Source organism: Fundulus heteroclitus, chromosome 13 (assembly GCF_011125445.2).
Source record: "Fundulus heteroclitus isolate FHET01 chromosome 13, MU-UCD_Fhet_4.1, whole genome shotgun sequence".
Lineage (NCBI taxonomy): Eukaryota > Metazoa > Chordata > Actinopteri > Cyprinodontiformes > Fundulidae > Fundulus > Fundulus heteroclitus.
In genome coordinates, this window is record NC_046373.1 from 3,720,237 (window position 1) to 3,747,246 (window position 27,010).

A 27,010-nucleotide genomic window follows, 5' to 3' on the forward strand; every position below is an offset into this window, starting at 1 on the left:
GTAATTTGAAAGTATTCACATCCAAATTGGAGCAAGGGTTTAGGAATTATCTGGATGATATGATTGTAAGGCTGCATGGGATCATCCCTGGTTAACCTGTCATCAATTAGGCAGTTAAAAGGTCTGGAGTTGATTCTAGGTTTTGCATTTGCATTTGAAAGCTGTTGCTGTGAACACAAAACATGGGGTCTAAGGAGCTGTCAATGGAGGTGAAACAGATCATCCTGAGGCAGAAAAAAAAGAAAAAATCCATCAGAGAGATAGCAGAAATATTAGGAGTGGCCAAATCAACAGTTTGATACATTGTGAGAAAAAAAAGTGCCCTGGTGAGCTTGGGAACAGAAAAAGTCTTTGGGTAATCACAGAATCCTTTCCATGGTAAGGAAAAACCCTTCACAACATCCACTCAAGTGAGGAACACTCTCCAGGAAGTAGGTGTATTAGTATCTGAGTCCGCATAGAACTTCATGAGAGTAAATTCAAAGGATTCACCACAAGGTGCAGACCCTTAATCAGCCTCAAAAATAGAAAGGCCAGAATTGACTGCAAAAAAAACAAACAAAAAAAAAACACCAGAAGAAGCCAGCCCTGTTCTGGAACAGCATTCTTTGGACAGAAGAGACTAAGATCAACCTGTACCAGAATGATGGGAAGAAGAAAGTTTGGAGAATAATTGGAACAGGGGTTTCCTTCCTGTTAAAGGGGAGTTTTCCTCTCCTCTGTCACTTCATGCATGCTCAATATGAACGATTGGTGCAAAACCATGGACAATGCAGACGACTGTCCACTGTGGCTCTACGCTCTTTCATGAGGAATGAATGCTGCTTGTCGAGACTTAATGTAATCTACTGGGTTTCCTTAGATAGGAAACCTTTTGACCAAGCTGTCTGGATGATATGATTATATTTGACTTTGTAAAGTTCCTTGAGATGACGTGTTGTGAATTGGCGCTATATAAATACATTGAATTAAAAAAATTACTGATGTGGGCTAAAAGGCCACTCTGCAAGGAAGAAGCCATTACTCAAAAATCACTAGTAAAAAGCCAAATTAGTCATTTTAAAAGATGGATTCATTGTTCTGATGAAAGTAGTGGTCATACTGAAAATCATCCCATCTGGAGCAAGATGGGCGAAGCCCGCTAGCCTGAGTCCCACAACATCAGAACTGTGAAATACAGGGGTGGCAGTATCATGCTGTGGGAGTGTTGTGCTGTAGAGACTGGGGTGCTTCACAAAGCAGAAGATCAGAAGAAAAGAATATCCATAAAATAAGAAGCAACATCTCAATAAATCAACCAGGAAGTTCAAGAGTGGGTAAAAAAATAGTTTAAGGGCATAAAGATTAATGTATTTTTTTCAGTGTATGTAGTCGGTGTAATGTAAAGTGGAAGCAAATGGGGAAAAAAACAACACATTTCAGAGGGAATTTGAGTGTTTCCACTAAAGATGGGTGTTATATTTTATTACCATACAAGTAAGGCCCCAGTTTGAAAAGGGGTGTTCACCTGTTTAAAGTTAACTAGAGAATTAAGAAGGAAATGGTACAGGACTTATTTCATTCAAAATGTTCAGGAAAAATTTAAGAAAATCTGAAGACTGGCGTGCTCAGCTTGTGCCCTCTAGTGGCTGTTGTGTTAAATACGACCTTTAGTTACAGTGGAATTAGGCTGGAGTGTGAATGATGAATACACTGCCTGGCCAAAAACAAATATATTTTGTTGGACCACCTTTAGCTTTGATTACAGCACACATTCGCCGTTGCATTGTTTCGATAAGCTTCTGTGATGTTACAAGATTTATTTCCACCCAGTAGTGTATTTATTTTTCACCAAGATCTTGCATTGATGACGGTAGAGTCTGCCCGCTAAGCAAAGCCTTCTCCAGCACAACCTAAAGATTCTCAGTGGGGTTTAGGTCTGGACTCTGTGGTGGCCAATCCATGTGTGAAAATGGTGTCTCATGCTCCCTGAACCACTGTTTCACAATTTGAACCTGATTAATCCTGGCATTGTTATTTTAGAATAAGCCAATGCTATCAGGGAAGAAAAAAATACATTACAGGAATCACCTGGTCATTCAGTATATTCAGGTAATCGGCTGACCCTCGTTCTTTGAGCACATACTGATGCTGAACCTGGACTCGACCAACTGCAGCAACCCCAGATCATAGCACTGCCTCCACAGGCTTGTACAGCAGGCACTAGGCGTGATGGGAACATCACTTTACCTGCGTCTCTTCTTACCCTGACGCACCCATCACTCTGGAACAGGGTCAATCTGGACTCATCAGAACATATCCCCTTCTTCCATAGCTCCATTCTTTATGCTCCCTAGCAAATTGAAGCATTTTTTCTGGTTAGTCACTGATTAGTGGTTTTCTTAAGGCTACACAGCTTTCTGGTTCCAATCCTTGTAGTTCCCTTCACATTGTGTGTGGAAATGCTCTTACTTTCACTATTAAACATAGCCCGGAGTTCTACTCTTGTTTTTCTTTAATTTCATTTCACCAAATGTTTAAGTGATCACCGATCACATTCATTAAAGATTTTTTTCGGGCCACATTTTTTCCTCGAAGACGATGGGTCACCACTATCCTTCCAGTTTTTAATAATGCGTCGGACAGTTCTTCACCCAATTTAGGTAGTTTCTGCAATCTCCTTCAATGTTTTCTCTGCTTGATGCTGCTTTCCGATGATTTGACCGTTCTGAACCAGACTGACATCTTTTCCACAACCACAGGACGTGTCGTTCCACATGGTTTTTTAAGAAATGAGAAACAACTCATTGCACCGGTTGGGGTAAAATAAGTTGTTGGCAGCTGAAGCATAAGCGCCCATGCAGTAATTATCCAGTGGGAGACTGGTACCTATTTGCTTAGTGAAATCCAGGTGGCAACTATTTTTTGGCCATGCAGTGTATGTTTTACTTCCATTGAAACCATCTGTGAAATTAGCAGGTCCCACTGGACCAGTGAGCAGAGGAAGAATAAATTACAGATTTACTGACTGCTTATTTTACTGGACCGGAAAATTGTTACAAAGACCTGTTACTGTGAAAAACGGAGGAACTTTGACGCAGCCTCTCCAAAGCCTTTCTTTGTCTTTCTTAAGCCATTCAGCAGTCGACTTGCTGGTGGTTTTGGATCTTTTGTACAACCCAAGTGTGCTTGAGCTCAAAGTCACAAATCGACAACCCGACATTCTGCTTCAGGATTTTCTGCTGAAGAACAAAAGTTGTGGTTCCGACATCAAACTGATCAGGTTCACTTTTGTCTCATAAGTCCACAGAATGTTTTCCTGAAAGTTTTAGAGGACTATGAAGAGGATTTCCTAGGAAATGTATTTTCCAATTATGCTCTTATTGTTGGTCTGTCATTTAAAATCTATAAATACTTACAATGGATGGCAAGACACTGTGACTTTTACCTCTCATACGGGATAAATGATACGTGAGGAAAACTTTTTGCCAACAGCTTTCTTAGTTCTTTTTTTATTTGCAATGCCCTTGTACACTATAAAGATTACCGGCTGTGATGGAGTTCGATTGTGTTATGCAAAGGTGAAACTCTGCGAGTTGAATTCATTCTACGGTAAAGTTTCACAATAACAAAGAGCAGCAAAATGGACAGAAGAATCAAGAAAATGATGGTAAAAAGGAGCCACAATCCCTCCGCAGGTAATGCAGATATGGAGTGCAACTGGTTGCGCTCTCTGTCATACACACAGTTCAGATTACTCCTGAGTTTGTAGGTGACTTCACATGAATTTGTTTGTTTCTGGATGCCAGCGACTGTAAAAACTTCATATGGAGGAACCAGAATTTGGTTGTTTCCTTTAAAGGCAGAGTATTTTGTTATGTTTGCTCCAAAACAAGAGTAGATCTCAAAACATGAACCATTTCTATCAATATTCCACTTATCGGAGCCTAAAATGAAAGTGCTGAATCGAACCTGACCGGTGGAGATGTTGAGTCCCGAAAGAGTTTCTGTACTGTGCTTTGTACTCAGACATATCACCTGGTTTTGTTTTAAAATCTGAATGGCCTGACTTAGAGAGGAATAAAGGGAGACTGGTTCGAACGTGCGCCTGTGTTTTGTTGTTTTTTCTGCGGGTTCAGAGTTCTTGTTCCCCTGTTTCTGCACCATATCTGTGAACAGGTATAAAGCAAGTGAATGTGATTTCTCCATGTAATGTTCCGCAGGTTCTTTTAGGTTCTGCTCTGATTTACTCCAGGCTTTGCTGAAATTTGCACTGCAAGTGTCCCATTTTTGTTTCACGACCTCATCATCCACGACGGTAACTTTGGTCCGGCAGCCGGCAAACTTGTCATCGAGGTCAGGGGTCGTATCTTGAGAACTCTGAAAAGAAGAGCAAAATTAGTTATGAGAGTGTCCACCAGGAGGCAGCACACACAGAGGATTGCTGCAGAATAGCATCTTAAAAGTCATCAAATCCAACCAGATGCATGCTCCTGTAACAACCTAAAAACACCTAAAGGCCACTAAAAGCACCAGTTTTACATTCCAGCCTATTAATTTGATATTTACGATTTTTTGCAGTTTAAAGTATTGTTTGTGTTAAATAAGATGCATTATGACATACCTCTCCAACAGTATCCTTCCAGCTAAGACAAAGATATATGACAAAAACTACAAGCAGCCCATCTAAAAAAACTAAAGAAGCAATGACACATGCAGAGACCTTCTGGTGACACGGCTGCCTTTTGTTGGATGGCATCATACATCTGAGGGAAAAATAGGAAAATGCATCATGCAACGTAGAGTATGCATAATCAAAGTAAATCGAGACAGTCACAAATTCAAAACATTTCTGGCTCAACCTGACCCACTTCCAAGCGTCATGTAAAGAGACATAAATCTGGTAATGTACTTAGAAACCAACATCATTAACACAAAACATGTTCTGGTTTGTTACATTTAAAAATGCAACAAGCCAGAACGTTTAAATGCACCTTTAATCAGATTATACAATGTTACACTCTAACTGTAACTATAACTGTAATAACTAACGTGCAATAACTAATGTGCAATTCTATTTAATACACTGTGCAATAATCCTGAAAGAAGTGACTTCTGCTGCTATTGCCACCTGAATATATGTCAATACATATGTATATAAGTCACCGTGAATGTACATAAGACATCCTCTGCCTTATTTCTATTTTGTATTTTTATTAAACTTGTGAAATGTTACAGAAGACTGAACGCAGCCCTCCTGGAAAAATACGGTTAAACAAGTATTGACAGCAGGACACTAAAAATGGTCCCACCAGTGATTTTGTTAGACACACTGATTAAATCCAGTCAAATTAAAGAATGGATTTTGAAATACATTAGAGTGAGACCTATCATTTTAAAGGCGTTCTTGTCATTTTCACCGAGGGTCCAAATAAATGTGGTTGGTGGGGTAACTAGAGTATTCTATACGGCAGGAATATAAATCACTTCTCTCTCACTCACTCCAGTGATTTGTAAAGATGGTTTTCCTGGGCCAGAAGCAATAAAAACTATATCTAGTAATCATGGCTTGGTTTGAAGTCTTATCCTAATGAATTATTTTTTAAGTGGATGATTAACTAATCTTACACTTAAGCTTCTTTCTGAATTCTATCAGTGTTAGGGTTAGGGTGTCTTTTGCAACCATCTAACCCTTTCATGGATCTGTCATCAACAATTTTTTTCAAAAATGTTGAACTGATCAAAGGCAATCTCCCACACAGAGTAGAATAAGATACAAGCAAATATAAGTTTGATAACTTACCGCAGCTTTTGCGCCCCTTTGATGAAAGTCAAATGTAAACCTCTTACGTTTCTGTGTTTTGTGCCTGAATGACTCACCTTTGTTTGCATTGGCCAGTATTGTCAACTAAACTGGACGAACCAGATTCACTAGTTTTACCACCTGGAGAACCGCCCTCCGGTAGTGCCAATGCAGGCTGAAAGTGGAGTGTATTTACAACATGCGTGCACACGCATACAAATGGCATGTGAAAACTACAGAGTCAAACACAATACATTGCTACCTTATGTTTTTTTTAAAAACGTGAGACTAAGGGTGAGCTGTTGATTGTTTTGTCGGTCTTATCTAAGAATAAAAACTGTGCAAACAAAACATGCAAAGCAGAAGTCATTTTGAGCAGCAGTGTTCATGAAGGTGTGGGCTGGGCAGTCGCACCTGTATATCCTGCTCCGCTGTTTGTTTAAGCAGAAAAAAAACCTTCATTTCCTCTCCTAGCTTCTCCACTTTTTTGTGCTCCATGGATTATCATGCCTCTTGCAGTAAGAAGGTAAGCCTTAAATGTTTCCATTTTGTTGCTGAAGAAAATTACAGTGGTTACTCACGGCAGATTACAAGATCAACAAAGTCTTGTGTTATCCCTCAGTAAAGGTTAATTGTGGATCTGCAGAGCCTTCAGCAAGTTTTTGGAGTAAAATGTGTGAATATTCAAGCGTCTAAGCAACATTTCTGATCCTTTGTGCTTTTTTTTTAAAATCAGATATGACGTTTGGGAGGGAAACAGTGCGTTGGATCAAATTCCTGAGAAACCTGGTACCTGTTTGTGGGCTGTTGCTGGTCGTGGTCGTTTTGTATAATGACCCATTTCTGATCCTGTGGTGGCCCCAGAGACCTGCAGAGGTAAGATCCTGTTTATTTTTCTTTTTGTATCAATTAAACCAAAGAATAACAAGCAAAAGGATCGAGACACTTTAAACTTTATCGTATTTGCTCATGTTGCAGTAACAAACTTCAATGTATGTTCTTTGGGTTTTATGTGCCAACACAAAGAAGACGTCTTTGTTAAAGCCATGAAACTGATACACTTTAGCATTTTTATTCAGTCCCCCTGAGTGAAGTATTTTAGAGTTGCTTTTTGCAGCGATTATAGCAGCATGTCTCTTGGAGGCGTGTCTCTACAAACTTTGCACACCTACATAAAGAGTTATAGCCACCCTTCCTTGTAAAAAAAAAAAAAAAAACAGTTTCCCGTTTTTGTCACGGGTTCTGATCTGATCATGAATCATTTATATTTCTCTCAGACAGTATCTCTTAGCTGTAGAGCATTTTCAAACGCTTTAGCTACTGTAGGTGTTGCTGTACAGTCGTATATGTTTTAGATTTTTCAGCTGTTTTTCCTCTGTTTAATGTTAATATTTTATTTTTATCTGACTATGCCATCTTATCCATGACTGTGTAATACTTTTTTTTATTTGTGCCTCTCTTGTGAGTTTATTCTCTGCTGCTTTAAAACCTAACTTTAGATTAGCTTGTTTTTCATTACTGATCTAGTGGGTAACTCTGTCTATGTGCTTTTCCACTGTCACGCCTGGATTTTGCCATTGTGGGACAATAAAGGTATTTCTTATCTTATCTTTCACCGTGTGGGTGGTGTATCCAGGCGTGCAAACCTTGTCGGTTTTCCTCCACAGATTTTGCATGGAGGCCAGAGCACTCACTCCCATGCTATGAGTCTTTCACATGGGTTGTGGTAAAAATGTAAATACATTTTTTTTTTAATAACGTTCATTGAACAATGGCCTTCTTCTTGCCGCCGTTCCAGAAACGGCAGTGCCCGTATTCACAAAGATTCTCAGAGAGCTCCTACTTTGGCCTAAAAATTCCTACCCAGGAGTCTTAGCTTAAGAGGGATTCAGATCGCTGCTGAGAGCGACTCTGAGGAGGGAGATGATAGAATTTTTTCTCAGTGAGGAGGTGTGGTTGACCCCGTCGCTAGATGTGACGCTGTCTTTTAAGAGCTGTGATTGGTTGATAGTAACAAAACAAAACACAAATGCGCTCCTGGTGATCAAAGGAGAGAAGTTAACCGATTAGACTGGATTAAGAAATCTGTGACATGATGAGGAAACTTATAAAAATTAATGATAGCATTACAATGTTTGGAAGCACCTTATTTATCTCAATAATATTTAGTGTCACCATGTGTTATCATAAGTACATTACAATGAGAACATAAGACAAACACGGCTCAGGGATCTCACGGATAACATAACAAGCAGACACAAGACATAATATTTCCACACATTTTGTGAAATCAGTTGCTTGCACTCAACAAACACATTTCCCGAGAAGCTTAAAGTGGGCAAATAATGTTTAGGGTCTGATAGGATTCATATCCGAGTCAAAAACGTCTGATATCAGTCCCACCGGGAGGAGACCCAGGGGAAGATGCAGGACACGCTGGGGGGACTATGTCTCCCGGCTGTTCTGGGAACACCTTGGGATTCCTCCTGAGGAGCTGGCCCAGGTGGCTGGGGAGAGGGAAGTCTGGGCCTCCCTACTGAAACTGCTACCCCCGCGACCCGACCCCGGATAAGCGGAAGACGATGTATGGGTTACTGTGTTGTTGCATGAATTAATCCCTCAACGCTCCCTCAATGATACACTCGTGCCCGCACTAACGTCTCTGCTGTTCTCTTAGTCTTAAGCCCTCTTTTATAGAACTGTGCAATCAGACATTCCCAGACGTGCAAAAAACATTAACAGCAGTGTGTTTGTAACATGTAACAGATCACAAACTTCCCAGCGGGGGTGATAAGATAAGAAATTCCTTTACTGTCCCACAGTGGGGAAATTCCGGTGTGACTGTGGCAGAAACACACACAATTAATGGTAATGAAAAAAAAGAAGAAAAAAGAACAACCAAGTCTAATCTAAAGTTAGTTCAAAAGAAATGCCAAGAATAATATATAAAAAGTATAAAGAAGAGTAAATATTCAAAGATTCTTTATAGTCATTGCATGATTCTTTATTGTGACACTCTTGTGACACTCTTGTAAAAAGATGAAGATATTGTACAATTATTGATAATATGGCATACACAGATAAGAATAAAATGAAATCAAGTTTAACAGTGGTAAAAACTCCAGCCTATTTACAGAACTTTACATAATATATGTAATATACATGATAACCCTTACAGCTTTTGTAATGAAGCTGTTTTATAATATATTAGTTTTTGATGTAATGTTTCTAAAGCGTTTATCTGATGGAAGTGGGACAAACAGTGCATTGCCCAGGTGGGTGAGATCTGTGGCAATGCGTCTGGCCCTTCTCTGGACTCGCGCAGCATAAACTGTGTCCAGATCTTGTAGACAGCGTCCCACTATTCGCTGCGCTGTCCTCACCACCCGTCTCTGCTTCCTGAGAAAGACGAGTCGTTGTGTGATTTGCTTATTACATTTACTCGCCATACTGGTCATTTTAATACTTAAATTGATATTAATGTGCAATCACCTGTCAGCATTTTATAGTGATTGCCTGCTTATATAAAGCGGTCTGTGTGGAGCAGCGTTTCTGTCAACACAGCTCTAGGACGAGAATAGAGGAGTGTTGAAAGGTAAATTGGCCCCTGGATCACAGCACACATAGGCAAACTTTGAAGGAGAGATCAATGCTCCTTTTCTCTGCACGTCTTGATGCTTTATGCACCAGCCTGGAAAGTGAGAAGTGGTTCCTGCAACTTTTATTTTACTGATGTAAAATTATAAGAAAAATTTTAGAATGGAGAAATTCTTAGATGCTTCCTAAAATGACATCACTAAGAGCTCCTTTTAGTCTTAAGATACTTTGTGAATACGAACACTGATAATGTCTGACTCATAGTTTTCCTGTCTCAGCTGCTGATCCCTGCAGCTCCTCCAGAGCAAACATTGGTCTCTTACCTTTATATTTCTAGCTCTCTTTGTGTTCCTCTGTCACATAAAATCCCAATAAAAAACTACTAATGTTTGTGACTTATGTTAAAATGTGAAAATATGCAACAAACCTTTGCACTTTTTCACTGTAGACACAGCTTGAATAAAACTAATTCTATTGACTCAAAGGTAAATGTTAGTTTATTAATTTCCTTAACAAATTTCACATGCTCAACCATCTCCTATCTCTTTTTCCAGAATGCGGTTTTACCCCTGGACATGGCCCCGGATTCCATTGACGACATGTATGACGGTTGTCACTCCAAATCCATGTCTCTCATACACCTGTACGGTGTGTTTGAGTGGCAAGTCAACAAAAACTTTAGTTATGCTTGGGCTTTAGTTGAAAGAAATGCAAAGGAACCTATCCACAAGCACCTGCGAGATGACCATTCAACTTCTTTGTACATATTCACGAAACTGGCCAACATCCGGCAGGATTTCGACACAGCAGTGAAAACGGGAAAACACAAGTACAGCACCATCGGCTTTAGGTTTCATTTTTTGTACTTCCACCTGACGGATGCCATTCAAGCTCTGAATCAGAACCACTCGGCGTGCAGATCTGTTTATCTTAGGACTTGGAAACGGTTTGACCGGAACGTCGTCAACACAAACATCCGCTTTGGGGCTTTTACTTGGGCGGTTTCAAGCAAGCAGTCGCTTGAGAATAATGGCAATGTTTCCTGTTTTGAGATCCAGACGTGTTTTGGCGCTGACATCACACATTACTCCAGCACAGACCAGAGGGGACAGGTGCTCATTCCGACCTATGAGGTTTTTAAGGTCACAGACGTTTTGACAAACGATCCATGGTGCAGCGTGGTCTACAAGCTTCAGAGCACCAAAAAACCAAAGACCGACCAAAACTGCAAACTGAGTCAAAGACTAACAAAATCCCTTTTGGTTGAGGGAATAAGAAACTGGCAGGGAGGTAATACCTTGACCATGTCAGCATGTGCAGTTCTGCTAATGATGGCTTCCTTCATTCTGGTAAAACGGCAACAGAAAATGTATGTGGCTATAGTGCTGGGTGCTATGGTTGTGCTGATAATTATCATTTTACTGTTGATTTAGACACCATCTTTATCCAAATAACAAACACTTGCAGGTTATTAAAATATTCCAAGAAACTGTGAAACATCTTGTTTATATATTTAATTGCAAACAATGGTTTGCTGTTTATTTGACCAACATTAATGTCTTTGTGTTTCTGTTCTGTATTGCATATGTATCCTGGAAATGTTGTACATTCTCCTGCAAAATCAAATAAACCAGTATCCCAGTTGCATTAACTTTGCAGGCCAAATTATAAGGGCCAAAGCATACAGTGAGATAAAACTGACTATAAAGGCCAAATACGTCTTTAAATTCAGTTTCTGTTTATTTCTGGGGTTGCTTTTAGCTGGTCCTTTAAGTGTCTCTTTGCAGACAGTGCACACTCAGTTTTCCTTTATGCATTTGTGGTTTAGTATGTCTAACCTCCTTAGGAAGTGGTCTGCAGGGGTCTTTTGTGAAGTAGGTTGACTAAAAGCAGGATGACGTTTGTGCTGTTTTGCAGATCTACGGTTAACACATATAAAAAGCATTGATTTATGGTGGAAGCCATTCATGATACTGGAATGTAAATAAAAGTATAATCTCCAATATAATTGTTTATTTTGCGTGTGTTGTCAGGTAATATATGACCTAGGTTTTATTCTGTAAGTAGGGTATATGATTGATCAGGCAGCCTATGGTGGGTTAGCTCTGAAACTCCTCCTCCGCTTTCCTGTCTAGAAATAATAAATTAGCTCTGGGGAGAGGGGTTCATCAATCAAACATTTTTCTTCTCTTTAAAACTTGTATTTGCTTTTATATTGACCTTTATCCTTGATTTAATATTTTTTTTTTGGTCAAACAATTGGTACTTTATATATTTCATCTAAAGGAAAGACAGAACTTTTTTTTTCCCTTTCTTCGATCTTGATTCTCATCTGAACAGAAGCTCTTCCTAAAACTCAGGTAAAGACCTATTTTGAATGTGAAATGCAGGATTGGCACGGCTTGTTTTAGGGTAAAGGTAGTGGAGCACAACATCTGAACTGATAGAAGATAGGTAAAAGTGTAATGCAAAAACAATGGCTGCATTCCTGTTTTCAGTCAGTAAAATTAAGTTAAGTCCCAGATTTATGACACATTTCAGGCCCGTGCGGAGAATAATAAGTACATTATTGTCATTATTCTAATATTTATTTCAGATATAGCCGTGGGGATTGTATTTTTGTTATCAAATGATGTTTCACTACATGTAGATCAGTCAAAATTTTAATAGCTGTCTTAAATAAGGAAACATTCATCACTAAATCATTTATCACTTTTTAAGCTTACTTTCCAAAGCTTTCACACCAGAACAATTAAAGGGATAAATTGATCCACTGTGCTACATATGGCAGTTTCACCGTAACCGTTCAGACATTTTATATGAAAGCTTCAAATTTGCACAGCAGGAAGGTGGTAAAGAGCAAAAAGGGCTCTCACTTTTTAATGACACATGACAAAACAAAGTTTTTATCTATTAGTACAGGTTATAATCCAGAAACCTGTAGCAAGACAAAGTTTAGAGGGGTCGCTTTGCATTTGATGGTGTCTTCTGTGTTCACTATCAAGTTTTCTTGATGATCCCCTCAAAGGTTGGAATTACAGCTGTGAAAATCCAAGTTGGCCAGATCATCTTGTTGGCTGCTGGTGCTTAGTAGCCCTTTATACTATCGTCACAGATAGATTTAGGTTTGAAGTAATTTTTTCATTTTACCCACACGTAACATCTGACTGGGAGTCATTTTTACATTTTGGACTGGTTCAGTAGAACTCTTGACTATGCATCTGCAGAAGGGGCCAAAGAGAACTTGTCAAGATACAAATGGGAACAAAAAGCTGGTCAGCACTTATTAGAAGGATTTGATGCTGTAATAGCAATAAAAGAGTTTTCCATTGATGTATTTGGAATGGTATACATCATTTTCAACATACTATTTTTTCAAAATTTTTTGTGGCTGTAGTGGGCTTTAATGATGGTAGGCAGACAGGAAGGGGGGCTGAGAGAGAGGGAGAAGACAGGTGGCAAAGGTCCATGGACCAGAGTTGAACCACACTGAGGACTGAGGCCTCTGTACATGGGTCGCATGTGCTACCTCTGCACCACCATTGCACCCTTTAGCATGCTGGTTTTTAAATAAAATGTAAATGAAAACAGAAGAATATTGTTTCTGCTAACTGATTCTCCTCCTGAAAATGTTTCATTATGTTCTGGGTGATACTAGTCTCTATTCCTGTTAGAAGAATCCACTTGGTTGAATAGAAATAATGGTGATGAAACACAAGCGGTGCTTGTATCACAGTTTAGAAACTATGGCTGTAGAATAATAGGAAATTAATGATTCAGCTGTTTTCTAAAATATTTTGCTCTGGTTTAGCAACTTAAAATCATGAACATTGTAAGAGTAAAATGCTGGAATTTTAATCTATAGCATGCTTTGTGTGGGTTATTTTATGTTACATGAATAGATCGTACACAGAAGTGAGATGAATGATTGCTATAAGAAAGTTAAAAACAATCTGAAGTTATTGAGAAGTATCTTTGCAGGTCTACAGGTAGCAATGATGACAATGTGGATGTCCCTGCTCATGTTGTTTGGAGCATCTGCTTCAATCGCAAAGGTAATGTAAACTGTGGGAAACAGGAGATGTGTAAGTTCTTTAATTAGATAAATGTCTACTGAAATGTGTGAAGAAAGAAAAATGAACTGAAAGGTTTAATTTCTATCTTGTCTTCTAGCTGATTTACAGATCTGAGGTTGATCCTCTAATCCAACTGGACATGGCCCAAAATTCTGTGGATGACATGTATGAAGGTTGTGAAGACAAGATGGCAACCAAAGTAAAGACTGAGTTTCTGGTGAATGAGAAAAAGACAAACAAACATTTTGCACTGGTTTGGAATGCAGCAGAGGAATATTACAAGAAGAAATGGAAGCCCAAACCTGGAAAGAAACGTCCAAAGACCCTGGAGAAAGAACAGAACATGGCCATCTATGCTTTCACTTTGGACAAACCGGAAATATATGCTGAATTCAACAATGCTGTCCGAACACAGAGAGATCAGTATCAAGGCACATTTCAATACCACTCGCTGCACTTCTTCCTCACAGGCGCTCTTAAAGTTCTTAATTCTTGTAAACCTAAGTCAGAAAGATGTCTTACCGTTTACCGGAGAGCAAACAAAAAATTCAACCTAGGCATTGTACGCAAGAACATTCGTTTTGGCGCCTTCACCTCCAGCTCGATGGGGGACTATCCCAATGAAATATTTGGCAATGAAACATGCTTCAAGATTTACACCTGTTTAGGAGCAGATGTCTCACTGTACTCCAAGTTTGGAGAATCAGAAAGAGAATTCCTGATTCCTCCTTATGAAATCTTTAAAGTTATAGAGGTAAAGAAACGATCTGATGACAAGAACCTTCCATGTGAGGTTGTTATGCGATTAAAGAGCACAGAAAAGTCTCTTTCAAACTTAAACTGTGCATATTTCCCTGATAGTTGGTCCAACAATACCTACATAAGTGAAATGTTAGTAAAATATGCACAAAAAACAAGCATAACAATAACAGATTAGATTTATTTTGAGAGGCATTTCAATATGGATTATTGAGATTTAGTTTATCTAAAAGACTAAATTTCAGATTCAAATAAAAGCTACCACATATATAGTTTCATCATCGAAAACATTGAGACCCTTTGATAAACTGGGTCAAATATACTTTTAGTTGTATTCTTGCTTTTAACTGCTGCACAGATGTTGAAATTATTTGAAAAGAAGCCTGGCTGGATCAACACATTTCATTGTAAACTTAAAAAAGTTTAGATAACTGTTTTAAAGCTACTGCACTTCACATGCATCTGTAAAAATTATTTGTTGCATCAACTCGTTCCAATAAATGTTGCCACAAAACAAGTATGCCTGCTTGATCTGAAGTTATTTTAGTTTAGAGTGGTTTGTTTATGGAAGGGGTCACCAACCTTTTTGAAACTATGTAAAGTAAGCATATTTTTCATGCTATTGTGTGTTTGTGACCTTTGGTTTATAGACTGTAGGACTATTGAACCTGGATGGTTTTAAGGTGTTTTAGTTTCCTCTGCAAACTGAGTGCACACAGATTTTGAAGTTGTTTTTATCGTGGTTGTGTATGTCAAGCCCTCTCAGGATGTGGTCTGTACAAGCTATTAGTGGAGGAAGTGTCTTGACAATAATTTGCAACTAGTAAATTCCATCCATCTATCCATCCATTTTCTGACCTGCTTAATCCCTCATGGTGTCGCGGGGGTTGCTGGTGCCTATCTCCAGCGTTCACTGGGCGAGAGGCGGGGTACACCCCGGACAGGTCGCCAGTCTGTCGCAGGGCAACATAGAGACAGACAGGACAAACAACCATTCACGCACACACTCACACCTAAGGACAATTTAATTGGTCCAGTAAATGTAGTCCTCTTCTATAAGCGTTTTATCTCATTAAACACAGTACAGCAAATGTAAGTTACAATTATTTAACTAACATTAAAGAAACAACTTCTAAAGGAAGGCTGCAAAGCTTAACTAGACTCTGACTTGTACCCTGTCAACAGAAAATTTGAATAGCTACAGTTTAAAATTTAAAATGATTTAATTACAGAGCTTAGATTTAAATTCAAGGTGAGTAGAAATCCTCCTTTAGAAAATTAACGTTGTAACAACAGTAGATTTGTTGATTTGGGACATTTCTCGAAAGTGTTAAAGGTAGAGCAATTTTTCTGGAGTATCTTCAAGTCCTTTTCTGCATAACGGCGCATGCGCAAAAAATCTCCCAAATTCACTCTGGTCTTATTTCTTTCTATTGAGGCCTTCCTCTTCTTCTGATAAACTTGTTCGCTGTTTGCTTCTTGCGACTCTCAGCCATGTTCAAAGTATGTGGTGTCAGCAGCGGAGCTACAATGAACAGCTAGCACCGAAGCTAACCACTCAGTTAACCATTATGCTAACTGGATACATAAACAGTAGAAGTGCACATGCGCAGCCAGCAAGCGGAAACTAACAAGGAAAATGTGCACAAACTGGTGTTACGTGAGTGCGTCAGGATGATTGGCATGTGGGACAAACAATAGATAACGTGATTCCCCTGGAACCTGAGGGACAGAAGGGGGTGAGAGCGGAACTAAAACTCTGACCAATCCCTGCCATTCGGACCGAACGGCAGGAATTGGTTAGCATTTTTACAGGCCTGCAGCTTTTACGTAGATCAAATTTTTTAACCTCCTTTATCTGAATATGAAATGTATTGACCACTTTCAGAATTGAAGGACTATTTCACCCAATATAATATAAAGTGTTTCTGAACAGGGTTACCAACTATAGCTTCAATGATGACAGCATGCCCAACTCAACAGCAACAATAAAAATATACATACAAAAAAATAAACAGTTATATTTGCAGAGCTGCATAACTATGAAAGTGACTAAATCTACAGTTAAAAATAAACTTAATTGACTGAAAGGGGTCATGACAAAAAAATAAAAAATCTGTGGTTTTTGGGGTATAATAGGATCTGTTGTGCAATGATGAGGCCGTGTGAATGTCAAAAGTGAGTACCAAAGGACCTGCTCAGGGGTGGTCAGCTTTGTTTCTTTGCTGAAAAATGGTCAAATCTTTCTACGTAATTCATATTCTCCAATTAGAGCACACCATCAAGTCTTCTCTCTGCCGACAGAGAGCTCGCTGCACAGCTCTGATGCCGTGGATCGTAGACTTCAGTCCCACTGAAGGCTTTAACGCCAACAGGTTAAAGCCTTTGGTCAGCTTGCCCTCACCCGTTCGACATCCTGCATCACAAAAACTTCCACTATTAGCCATAATGTGTTGGTGTTGTGCCGAGAAGAGTGGTATGGATCGAGGTGGGAAACGGTGTGGGGGCGTGTTTGACCAGTTTCCCAAAGGTTAATCAAAAAAAAAAGATTAAAAAAATAAATAAAACAACTGGACTGTCCTGTTTTTTTGTTTTTTTTTTAATCTTTTTTTGGATTAATCATGACCTGGAGGACTGAGAATCTTCACCAACATAATTTCTTAAAGGTTGTAGTCAATCAGAGTAAAGTCAACTAGGTAGAGTCAAATACCCAACCCTTTTACTGAGGAGCCAAATCTGGCCTGCAAACACAACCCCCTTCAAAAAGGTGATGTTACTTTTTTAATGTAATTCTTTGGAAAATTTACTTATGCATATTAACTACATGAAAAGTTTATACAGCAATGTCACCACCGCTTTAAAATAACAAGAATTCAGATTTTACAAATACCAAAATGGCAGTTAAAAACCAAATTGCACAGCATTGAAATTTAAGTATAGGCATATTAATATAACTTATCCTTCTTTTACAGACGTTCCCTTTTTATCATTTATTTTAAATTTTACAGTGGGAGGTTACCAAATACACACTTGGTGGCACTGTTGTCCTGAACTATTTTAGACTTGTGGGCCAGGTTTGTTGTGGCAGACAAATTACTCTTTAAGAGACAATAATCATAAATGTAAACTATTTTTAGTTTACATTTATGACATTACATTTTAGTTTACATTTAATTTAGCTCAAATATATATTGTTAATGTGCAGTTGAATGACAATAAAGTCTGTGTATAAGTCTATTTATTACCTAGGAAGACATGAAATTCAAATTAATTCAAATTAATAAAAATCCTCAGATATTAGCAAGTATAAATTAAAAAAGATGAGGACGTGTGAAAGCAATTTCCTAAAACAAACTTAGAAACAAGATACATACATTTGCTCTGTTGCAAGCTGTAGATAAAACGCCATCATATCTAAACTGCATAGGAAAGGAGAACTGAAATATAAGTTTTCATGTGTTTTTCTGTACTTGTTTTGCGTCAACCAACCTGCAGTGATCAGACTTCACAATGCAAATGTAATGAGTTGCATTACAAGTTAGATGTTACACTTTTGTACGAGTCATTTCTGCAATCATGATCTCTAAAGCCTTGAAGAAACTAACATATTGTCTTATTAAAGACTGCTGAAGATCCAATGTTCCTTAGAAGCAATGTGGTTTGAAAAACTTTTCTGTGCACCATAAAGTATTCTGTACATAGCACCTGCAAATATTCTATTTATATAATTTGCAGAGAGTGGTGGTGCTGGGTGTCTATGAGGACAAGGTTTGTGTTGACAGATGTCTGGTTTGAGAGATAACATGTAACATAATGATTTGACAGTGTCCCAATCACTGCTGAGGTTGTTACATATAGTAAACGAATAAATATAACTTAGATAAATACATAAATAAATAAATACAAAAGTCAATCAGAAACGTGTGAAAAACACATATATATTAAATTAATTATGTCTTTGTGTTCCAAGAATTGAAAGAAGTGTCATCTTTATTCAGAACAGAGAAGTGAATCATCAGTTTTCATGTCAAACCGGTGATCATCCTGTGGTTCTGCTGAGGTGAAGTGAGTCATTTCTGTCTCTTCTGGCTATTTTCTCTGGTAAAAGCATGATAACCTTCTGCAAAAACCTTCAGCCCGTGAAACAACGTGTAGTTTTTTCAGTCTTGAATACGTGCTCCAAGAACCACCATCACCATCTCTACAGGTTTCAGAATATGACAACGGAAAGATTTATTTGCTACATGTATATTTCACTATCTTGCCATTTTAACCATGTTTAATGACTTTTGGGCTGCACAGTGAGACAGTGGGTAGCACTGTTGCCTTGCAGCAAGAAGGTTCTAGGTTCAAATCCAACCCTGGGTCTTTTTGCATGGAGTTTGCATGCTCTCCCTGTGCCTGCGTGGGTTCTCTCTGGGCACTCTGGCTTCCTCCCACAGTCCAAAAACATGACTGTGGGAGGAAATTGTCCTTAGGTGTGGGCGAGTGTTGCCCAGACTGGCGACCTGTCCAGGGTGTATCCCGGTGAACGCTGGAGATAGGCACCAGCAACCCCCACAACCCCATGAGGGATTAAGCGGGTCAGAAAATGGATGGACAATTATCTGGTTCCCTACCAGTTTTGCTATCAACAAAGATAAAGCCTTCAAAACCTATTGTGACCCTGCCTGAAGCTAGTGACTAATAAAGGAGTTTGGTGTTAGTAAAAACATGCCCCAAATTTTGGATATCCTATGGATATAAAACTGCAATATTTAGAAACAGAAAAAAAACCTACAAATTTCACAAAATAACTGACCAAAAATCTTCTGACAAAAAGCAATCAACTCATGAGTATTTCAGGGAACCAGGCTTAAATGTAGTCTGATCAGAGCAGGTGATGGTGGGAGAGACAGCTAAGAGATAAGAGTTAAAAAGGGTTAGTTTTAAATTTTAATTATTTTCACAGGATTTGCCTCTTTTACAAGATTTACAAGTTATTTCTATTCAGTTCTTTTTTTTTTTTTTCTCCCAGTGTCCTGTCTAGCAATATGGCAATAGGAATTGATATCTCAATGCCAGATAGAGCTCGACAGATTTTGCTTTTACAAGTGGAGCAAACAGCTTTCGCCATAGTGCTCCACTTGATTTATGCTTGTAAATAGCTTTATTATGATTCCTGCAAGGAGAATTTCAAATTATATGGACATGACAATGGGAGAGTAAAGGAAGAAAAGAAAGAAAAAAAAGAGTAGAGGTGAAAGAAAGAGGAGATAAAAGGAAGAGAATGATAAAACGTCCTCTGTCTGCTCCATCACCTGGAAAGAGACACAAAAAGAACAGCACAACCAACAGACATAAAGCAACAGATACACTCGAATAACACCTAGATGCCATTGCTAAATCATATATATTATTATGTAAGCTGACATGTGTAATGTGATATTTGAAAAAAGAAAGTGAAAAAACATAAATAAATAAATAAATAAATAAATTATAAGATTACTGTATATAAGTGAACACTTAATACCTGGGACCCAGCACCTGTGGGAGATGTGAAAGTGCACTAGTTTAGGTGAAGATTATCCAGAAATAGCTTGATAGTGATTGTGGAGAACCGAAGACCCACCTTCCCCGAGCATAGAGGCAGGCGTCAGGGGACCCGTAACCCCGGACTCCCAAAGGGGTCCCTAAAGCAGGTCGCCCAGGAGGGGCCGACACAGGATATCTGCAACCCCTCCCCCCAAGGAAGGAGCAGAGACGACCCCGAGGAAATCCCCCAGCCACCGCAATGCCGACGCCCTCAAGAGCCGCGGAGACGAGCCCGTGGGCTCTGCCGGCAGCTAGCCCCGCTGAAGTGGTCCCGGCCATGGGCCCTGAGGGCCAGAGGCCCCAGGGGCGCCCCGCCCCCGCGACGAGGGCCCCGGCCGCCCCCCGGGGGGCCAGGCCCCGCGAAGAGGCCGCCGGGAGTGGGCCGGCGCACGCCCGGGAACCCGCCCCAAACCCGAAGCCAACCAATGCGCCAGGGGGCCAAGGCGCCCGCCAACGAAGTGGAGGAGGGCAGGACGTGGGGGGATGGGCTCCGCACCTATCAGAGACTTGAGATGTTCTTGGGAGAGGGAGCGGACCACACCCATACCTGGAAAAAAAAAAAAAAAAAAAACAACTCATTCACCCCATCTCTCCCTTGTGCCCCACTCACCACACACAGAGAAAAAAAAAAAAAAAAGACGCTGTACACACATTCCCACATAACACTCACATCCAACACTGACCAAGGGGGGGCGGGTCACCCCAAATCGACTATACGACTGCTTGTGCCCGACCCCCGGCCCCGGCCCCAGACCAGACGCCCCCCGGACCGGGCCCCCCCAAGAGGGCGGGCCAACATGACCCGCACGAGCCACCCGGCCAGAGCCCCCCCTCCCCCTAAATACCTAATAAACCCCCTCCTCCCCCCACCTTACCCTTGCCATCCCTGCCCCCCGCCCCCTGGGGGGTGCAGAGTCCTCAGCCCCAGACCTGATAAGCCGCTGACTGCACACCGCAGCCCCCCACCAAGACCCCGGACACAGTGGCCCGCACCTCCTCCAGGCCCCAGACTCCTTGCCGCCATCGGAGAACGGGAGTGTGCAGAAGACCCTGACCCTCCCTACGCCTGCTCAAATGTTGTGTTGTTGCATGTTGTTCTCAAGTGCGTTTAAAAACTGGGAGCGCCGAAGGGGATGCACGGCACAGCCCACCCCCCTTCCGGAAGGTAGCTGTTGCCAGCGCACCCCCTCCGTGTGACTGCCCAGAACCCTCAATGTCTAAGTGGGAGAGGAGGTGAAGGGAGCCGTCCGAGGTGAGGCCCACACAACATAAGCCCCCCCCCCCAGACGTCTTCCCCCCACCCCCCCCCCTACCATGGCCTATATGAGTGTGCGATGTGAAAAATGTTTGAAGTGAAAGTGTCTAAGATGCATGATAAAATTGGGGAGAGGGGCGTCACCAGAAAGTGGCAACCTCCAGTAACGCCCCCTCCCTCATGACCTACATGTGTGGCGGCGTGATGGAGCAGGCAGAGGGAGGAGTCCGGGGATGGGGAGCAAATGACTGGGAAGCCAACCCAGGGAGCCAGCTCCCCTACTGACTCCAATAGGCACCCCCGCTCCCCGAAAGCCCCACCCAGAGAAGGGGGCCTCGCCAGCGGCACCACCGTAGCCCGGGGGCCAGGGAGAGGCCGCAGGGCCCGCCAGCCAACCACCCACCAGGACCAACACCTCAGCCCCCCCCCAGCACACCCACCAAGCCTACTTACACTAAATAAATAATAATAATAATAATAATAATAATAATAATAATAATAATAATAGGGGGGGACCCTGGCCAGCCGGCCCGCACGAGCCATCCCAAACCCCACCCCCCAGGTGAAACCCGCACCGGAAGACGACACGGACCAGGACCGGGACAGGGGGCCGGACACAAGCCCACCAGAACGTCAACCCCCCCCCAACCCCACCCCCCCCCCCCCCCCCCCCCCCCCACCTGTGGATTTAATCCCTCCCCAACACTAACGTTCAAACAACTCACCATACATTCGACAGTAGACATCCAGGCTGGGTAGATCCCTACTCCCCCTCCTTTCCCCCTCCCCTCACTGGCAGAGTGCCTATCCAATGAAGGAGAAGAGCATCTGCCCAGAGGTGTTAATGACCATGCCCCCCTACCAGCTCAACGGGCCCCGAGGCCCCCCAGCGCACCAGAGGCCCCGTGCAGGGGCGGACACCCGGGCGCGCGCCGGCCCACACCAAAAGCGGCACACCCCCCGGAACCGGAACCCCCGAGGCCCCGCCGGGGCCCGCGCCCGAGGGCGGCGCGCCCCAGGGACCCCAGACCCACCCCGGCCCCACCCAGCGGCAGCACAGCTACCAGGTCAGTAACCCACGTCCGTCAACACGCAGCTCCCAAAGAGCGCCACAAGCGGCTGCTGTAGGCCACCCGTAGGCCTCCCAAACTCCTCCCAGATGGGGGCAACAGACCCCGGAGCCGGATCCACCAGGCGCCCTACTCCAAGTGCCCCCAGGGCCCCAGGAACCCCTCCATCCAGCCACTGCGCCCTGCAGGAAGCAACCCACCGCCCCCTATTCCACTAAGTGATGGTGTTGATCAGAGGAGCCCAAAGAGACCAATCAGATGTGGAAGCAGATGCTGTCTCTAGATTAATATGATCCAACAAAAGATCTCTATACTGATTGATACTGAGATTTTGTTTACTTTTCCAATTCATGAGGATAGTTTTCTTTGCGATGCATAAAGCAGTAAAAACCATGTAAACTATTTCTTTTTTCAGAGGACTTTCCTCAAAATTACCGAGCAGGCAAACTGATGGGGATGGTGTAATTTTACAGCTCAAGCACCTTGATAAGTGCTTGAGCTGTATTCAGTTCTACTGGTAATATCTCAAGAAAACACTTAAGTTTCCAAAAATAAATGAGAGACTTGTAGAGAAGCCCAGAAGGATGCATACACCTGGCAGATTTAGCTTAAAAGTAATTTTCCTTCAAGAGTTTTGCTTTAGATAGGGATTGAGTCTTAAAGGATATTAAAACACAAAAACATCCAACCTGCCTCAACCTCTAAAAGAAATATTGTTACTGAAAACAAAATAAAACAGTCTAAGTCTGATCATCCTACCAGTCAGGGCAACTAAAACAGAAGTTGTCTTGGTTGACCAAACTGTCTCTTTCCTCTTTCTAGTGCAACATACTTGTTTTGAGATTTACATGTTTATATTTTCACACTATGACATCTGATTGCTTTTCAAAATATTTTTCATTTTGCTTTTTCATTGCATGAAAGCTCTATTGATTTTAACTATATATTGCAATGATACTCTGAAGCAGTATTCATATTTTCATCATGAATGGATTGTGATGCCCATAAAACAATAATATTGACATTCATAGAGCTTTAACAAAAAAACAAACAAAACAAAAACAATCAAAATTCACATTTACATCACCTTGCATTTTGGCTCTCAGAAATGCTTTCACCTCCTGCACAATTCAGGACACAAACAGTAATTTTTTTTCACTGCATGTTTAGATTTATTAGGTATGCTGAACATCACTTAAGGCAGGGGTGTCAAACATACGGCCCGCGGGCCGGTTCCGGCCCGCCGAACAATTTAGTCCAGCCCGGTGGCTAAATGCATTATCTTTATTCTATATATTCATATTAATATTTTTTCCCCCAGTGTCCTGTCTGGCAATGTGGCAATAAGAATTGTTGTCTTAATGCCAAAAAGAGCTGATCAGATTTGACTTTCACAAGTGGAGCAGTACTGCTTTTGCCATAGTGCTCTGCTTGATTTATGAATGTGAATAGTTTTATTATGATTCATGCGGGGAATATCTCAAATGATATGGACACTACAATGGGAAAGTAGGAGAGGAAAGGAAGAACAGTAAGAAAAAAGAAAAGGTAAAAGAAAGAGAAGAAAAAAGGAAGAGAATGATAAAACAATTATTGAAAAAAACATGTACTTCGTTTAATTGAAAATCTGCAGTTCCTATATTGTCCACAAGGGGCGCTGTGTTTTAATCAGCAGTTGGTAGCACTGAGCTTCAGATGTGGAAAATTGATTTTAAATCATTTCTTAATTTTTATCTGTTTGATGCATTTTGTCATGCAGGACAGTGTTTTTAAGTTCCAAAAAATGTGAATAAATGTTTTTCAACATCACTGTGATCAGTTCTTATGCATAATGCACTTAAGTAAATGTTTAACTGAGTAAAAGTATTGCTGAAATTGCACATACCTTTCTTAAAAACGCTGAGGTTATTCATAATATATTGTGTAAAACTGAAATTCATTTAATATAAAAATCAACAAGTCCACTTTTATTAGTTCTATTTAATCTTGCAATGAGTTTACTCGTGTGGCCCTCTTGAGATCAGATTAAGCTGTATGCGGCCGCAAAACCAAAATTAGTTTGACACCCCTGACTTATAGGATCCTTCTTATTGTCCTTCTTGAAGCAAAGGATATTTTGCTTCAAGGCTAACGGCGTGGTCTGGGATGTCTGGTGTGAGCCATGTTTCGGTCAGGATGAGCACACAGCAGTCTCTAAGCTCCCTCTTTGCAGAAAGTTGCAGTTGTAGATGGTCGATTTTACTGTCTAGTGAGCGGACGTCTGACAGCAGGATGGAAGGGAGCGCCGATCTGAATGGGTTAGCCTTCAGACTGGCTGCTAACCCTCCGCGACACCCGCGTTTCTTCAGCCGGCTACACCGCTTACGTTTGGCCCTCCTTCGGCGTTAGGTGCATCTTCCACAGCCTCACTGGTCCACTTCTTTGATGTCTTCGCTACAGGTTTGCAGAGCTTTAGTTTCTGCTTGTAAGCAGGAATCAGGTCAACCATGACGTGGTCAGACTGGCCCAGTGCAGCACGGGGAACGCCGTGGTAAGCATCTCTGACTGTGGTGTAGCAGTGATCCAGAATGCTGTCCCCTCTGGTCGGGCATTTAATAAACTGTTTATATTTAGGAAGTTCATGAGTAAAGTTTCCTTTGTTAAAGTCACCAAGGGCAATAACTAAGGAGTCCGGATTTTTGTGCTCCACATTCAGAATCTGGTCTGCGAACGTGCGCCGAGAGACCTGCACGTTTGAGTTCGGCGCGATCTAAACACCGACCAGAATGAATGAGGCAAATGAGGCAAAAGAAGGAATGTCAGTTGTTTTCTTTATCTTCCCAGGTGAACCTAATGTTCTTGTATAATGCTATTGTCCACTGATGTGCTGTTTGGTGATGTCATTCAATAGTTTAATAGTCATTCAAGAGTTTAACATCCTTTTTTGTGCTTTGCATCACAGCAGTAGAAAGTGCTCCGTAGAGGTCGTCACATATGAAACATTTACCAAATGCAGAATGAAATAGCAGTTCAGACGGATGACGACAAACATTTCAGCTTCCTGTTTTTGGTTCTGAACATTTCTCCTCTTTTGTATAAGGGTCTGGTTCACACCATAAAAGCAGCATATATATATATATATATATATATATATATATATATATATATATATATATATATATATATATATATATATATATATATATATATATACAAAAGAGGAGAAATGTTCAGGCTGCAATCAACCTTGGACTCATTCCTCCTGCTCACACTTCTATAAAGACTCACCTCAGTTTGTCCTTAGTCACCGGTTTGTCTCCAGTCCTCTGTACATCATGCCTGTCCTGGTCCTGGTCCTGGTCCTGGTCCTGGTCCTGGTCCTGGTCCCGGTCCCGTCTGCCAGTTCCTGCATCCCTGCATCCCTTCAACCTCCGTCTGGTAAATGACTCTGGCTTTCATCATTTTTTTTCCCTACCACTGTCTCTTTACCTTTTCAAGTGGCCAAATCCTGAATTCAAAACTACAAATTAAAAAAACAAACTCTTTACAGTTCATGACAGACACATTTGTCACGACATTTAGATGTTTTTAGAAAAGTAGTTTATAGAAGATGAAAAACATGAATGATAAGTCACTTTTCACTGATGGGCTGTTTACAAGCTGATAAGCATGCACTGTTTAACTTCCTCATTGTGGTCAGGCACACTAAACCTCTTGTCATGTAAACTGCCTAGAAGCATTATGAAAGGGGAAACATACTTCCATCTTTACAACCCATTATTGGTGACCCTTGCATGCATCTCTTTGGTAAATAGCTAACAATGGATATGTGATCAGGTCTACAATGTAAGTAGTTCAAACAAAAGCAGCAGTGACATTCCTGAGTTTGGCACTGGAACATGTTGGCTCTGATCAGTGTGTGGTTATGGCTCTGGTTTAGAGTTCGTTAGAGACACACTGGGACTTTGATGTGCATAAAGTGTCCTACACATTAGAGTTGATGACATAATTAAAGAGCCAGGAAGCAGGTAATGGCTGGCATGTAGAGAGAGACTGTAAGCTGTAGCTAATGTATAGAAAAATATTCAGACTGTAGGTTAAGAACTGTGATACTTAAATATGCAATGAAAATATGACAAAATATGAAAATACTCTTTTTTCACTGATGAGACTTTTGAGTGAAAATCATCAACTGATGATTGGCTAGCTTGAGGACTCCTTTATTTCTCTGTGTTAAAAAGACAAATAATGATGAGAAGAAGGGGTTTCTCGATTCTAGTAATTCAACATTTTGTATTATTTTTCCTACCTTCCTGGGTTTCTTCTCTCCTCTTCTCATTTTAACTTTACTGTGGTAAATAAATCTTTTGTCTAAAAGAAAAGCCCATCTCATCTTATATAATCATATTTCTGGGCATTCATCTGTACAGAAACACTTTAAACATCTCTGGAATGGGTTTTTTTATTCTCTAAAATGCCAGACATGATTTGATATGTGAATAGTAACCCTAATTGTATCTAATGCATAGAAAAAAGGTTCAGAATTGTTAAGAACTGTGATACTTAAATATGCAATAAAAATAGGACATACTGTGCTCTTCTTTTACTCACTTTACTGACTTTTGTTTGAAAATTATCAGCTGATGATTGGTTAGCTGAAGAACTCCACCTTCTTTTTTCTGTATAAAAGTAAAACTGTAAAAAAGCCAAACAGGGAGAGAAAAGGTTTTCTCAATTGTAGTCATTCAAGTTTTTTTTTATTATTTTTCCCCCCAATTTTCCTGGGTTCTTTCCTATTTTTCTTCTGTTTTCTTTACTTTACTGTGGTAAAGAAATCTTTTGTTAAAAAACATCTCATCTGGTACGAAAACCTTTCTGGGCATTCATCTATACAGAAGCTCTTTAAACATCCCAGGTA

At 40.8% G+C, this 27,010-nt stretch overlaps 3 protein-coding genes across 3 annotated transcripts; 2 read left to right on the plus strand and 1 right to left on the minus strand.

Moving 5' to 3' along the window:
• Window positions 1-3,461: 3,461 nt before the first annotated feature.
• Window positions 3,462-5,863, minus strand: LOC105934280 (ecto-ADP-ribosyltransferase 4). The gene is made up of 3 exons (XM_036144907.1): window positions 5,783-5,863; window positions 4,703-4,745; window positions 3,462-4,359 (listed from the first exon to the last, which is right to left on the minus strand). Exons 2-3 carry the CDS (start codon window positions 4,739-4,741, stop codon window positions 3,523-3,525), a joined length of 876 nt encoding a protein of 291 aa, XP_036000800.1. The 5' UTR covers window positions 4,742-4,745; window positions 5,783-5,863; the 3' UTR covers window positions 3,462-3,522.
• Window positions 5,864-6,164: 301 nt separating this feature from the next.
• On the plus strand, window positions 6,165-11,382 carry LOC105934279 (ecto-ADP-ribosyltransferase 4). Its single transcript, XM_012874190.3, has 3 exons — window positions 6,165-6,308; window positions 6,519-6,658; window positions 9,934-11,382. Exons 2-3 carry the CDS (start codon window positions 6,521-6,523, stop codon window positions 10,810-10,812), a joined length of 1,017 nt encoding a protein of 338 aa, XP_012729644.2. The 5' UTR covers window positions 6,165-6,308; window positions 6,519-6,520; the 3' UTR covers window positions 10,813-11,382.
• Window positions 11,383-13,370: 1,988 nt separating this feature from the next.
• Window positions 13,371-14,873, plus strand: LOC105934249 (NAD(P)(+)--arginine ADP-ribosyltransferase 1). The gene is made up of 2 exons (XM_021322379.2): window positions 13,371-13,434; window positions 13,553-14,873. The coding sequence occupies exons 1-2, from the start codon at window positions 13,375-13,377 to the stop codon at window positions 14,390-14,392; spliced, it is 900 nt and encodes a 299-aa protein (XP_021178054.2). The 5' UTR covers window positions 13,371-13,374; the 3' UTR covers window positions 14,393-14,873.
• Window positions 14,874-27,010: the final 12,137 nt, after the last annotated feature.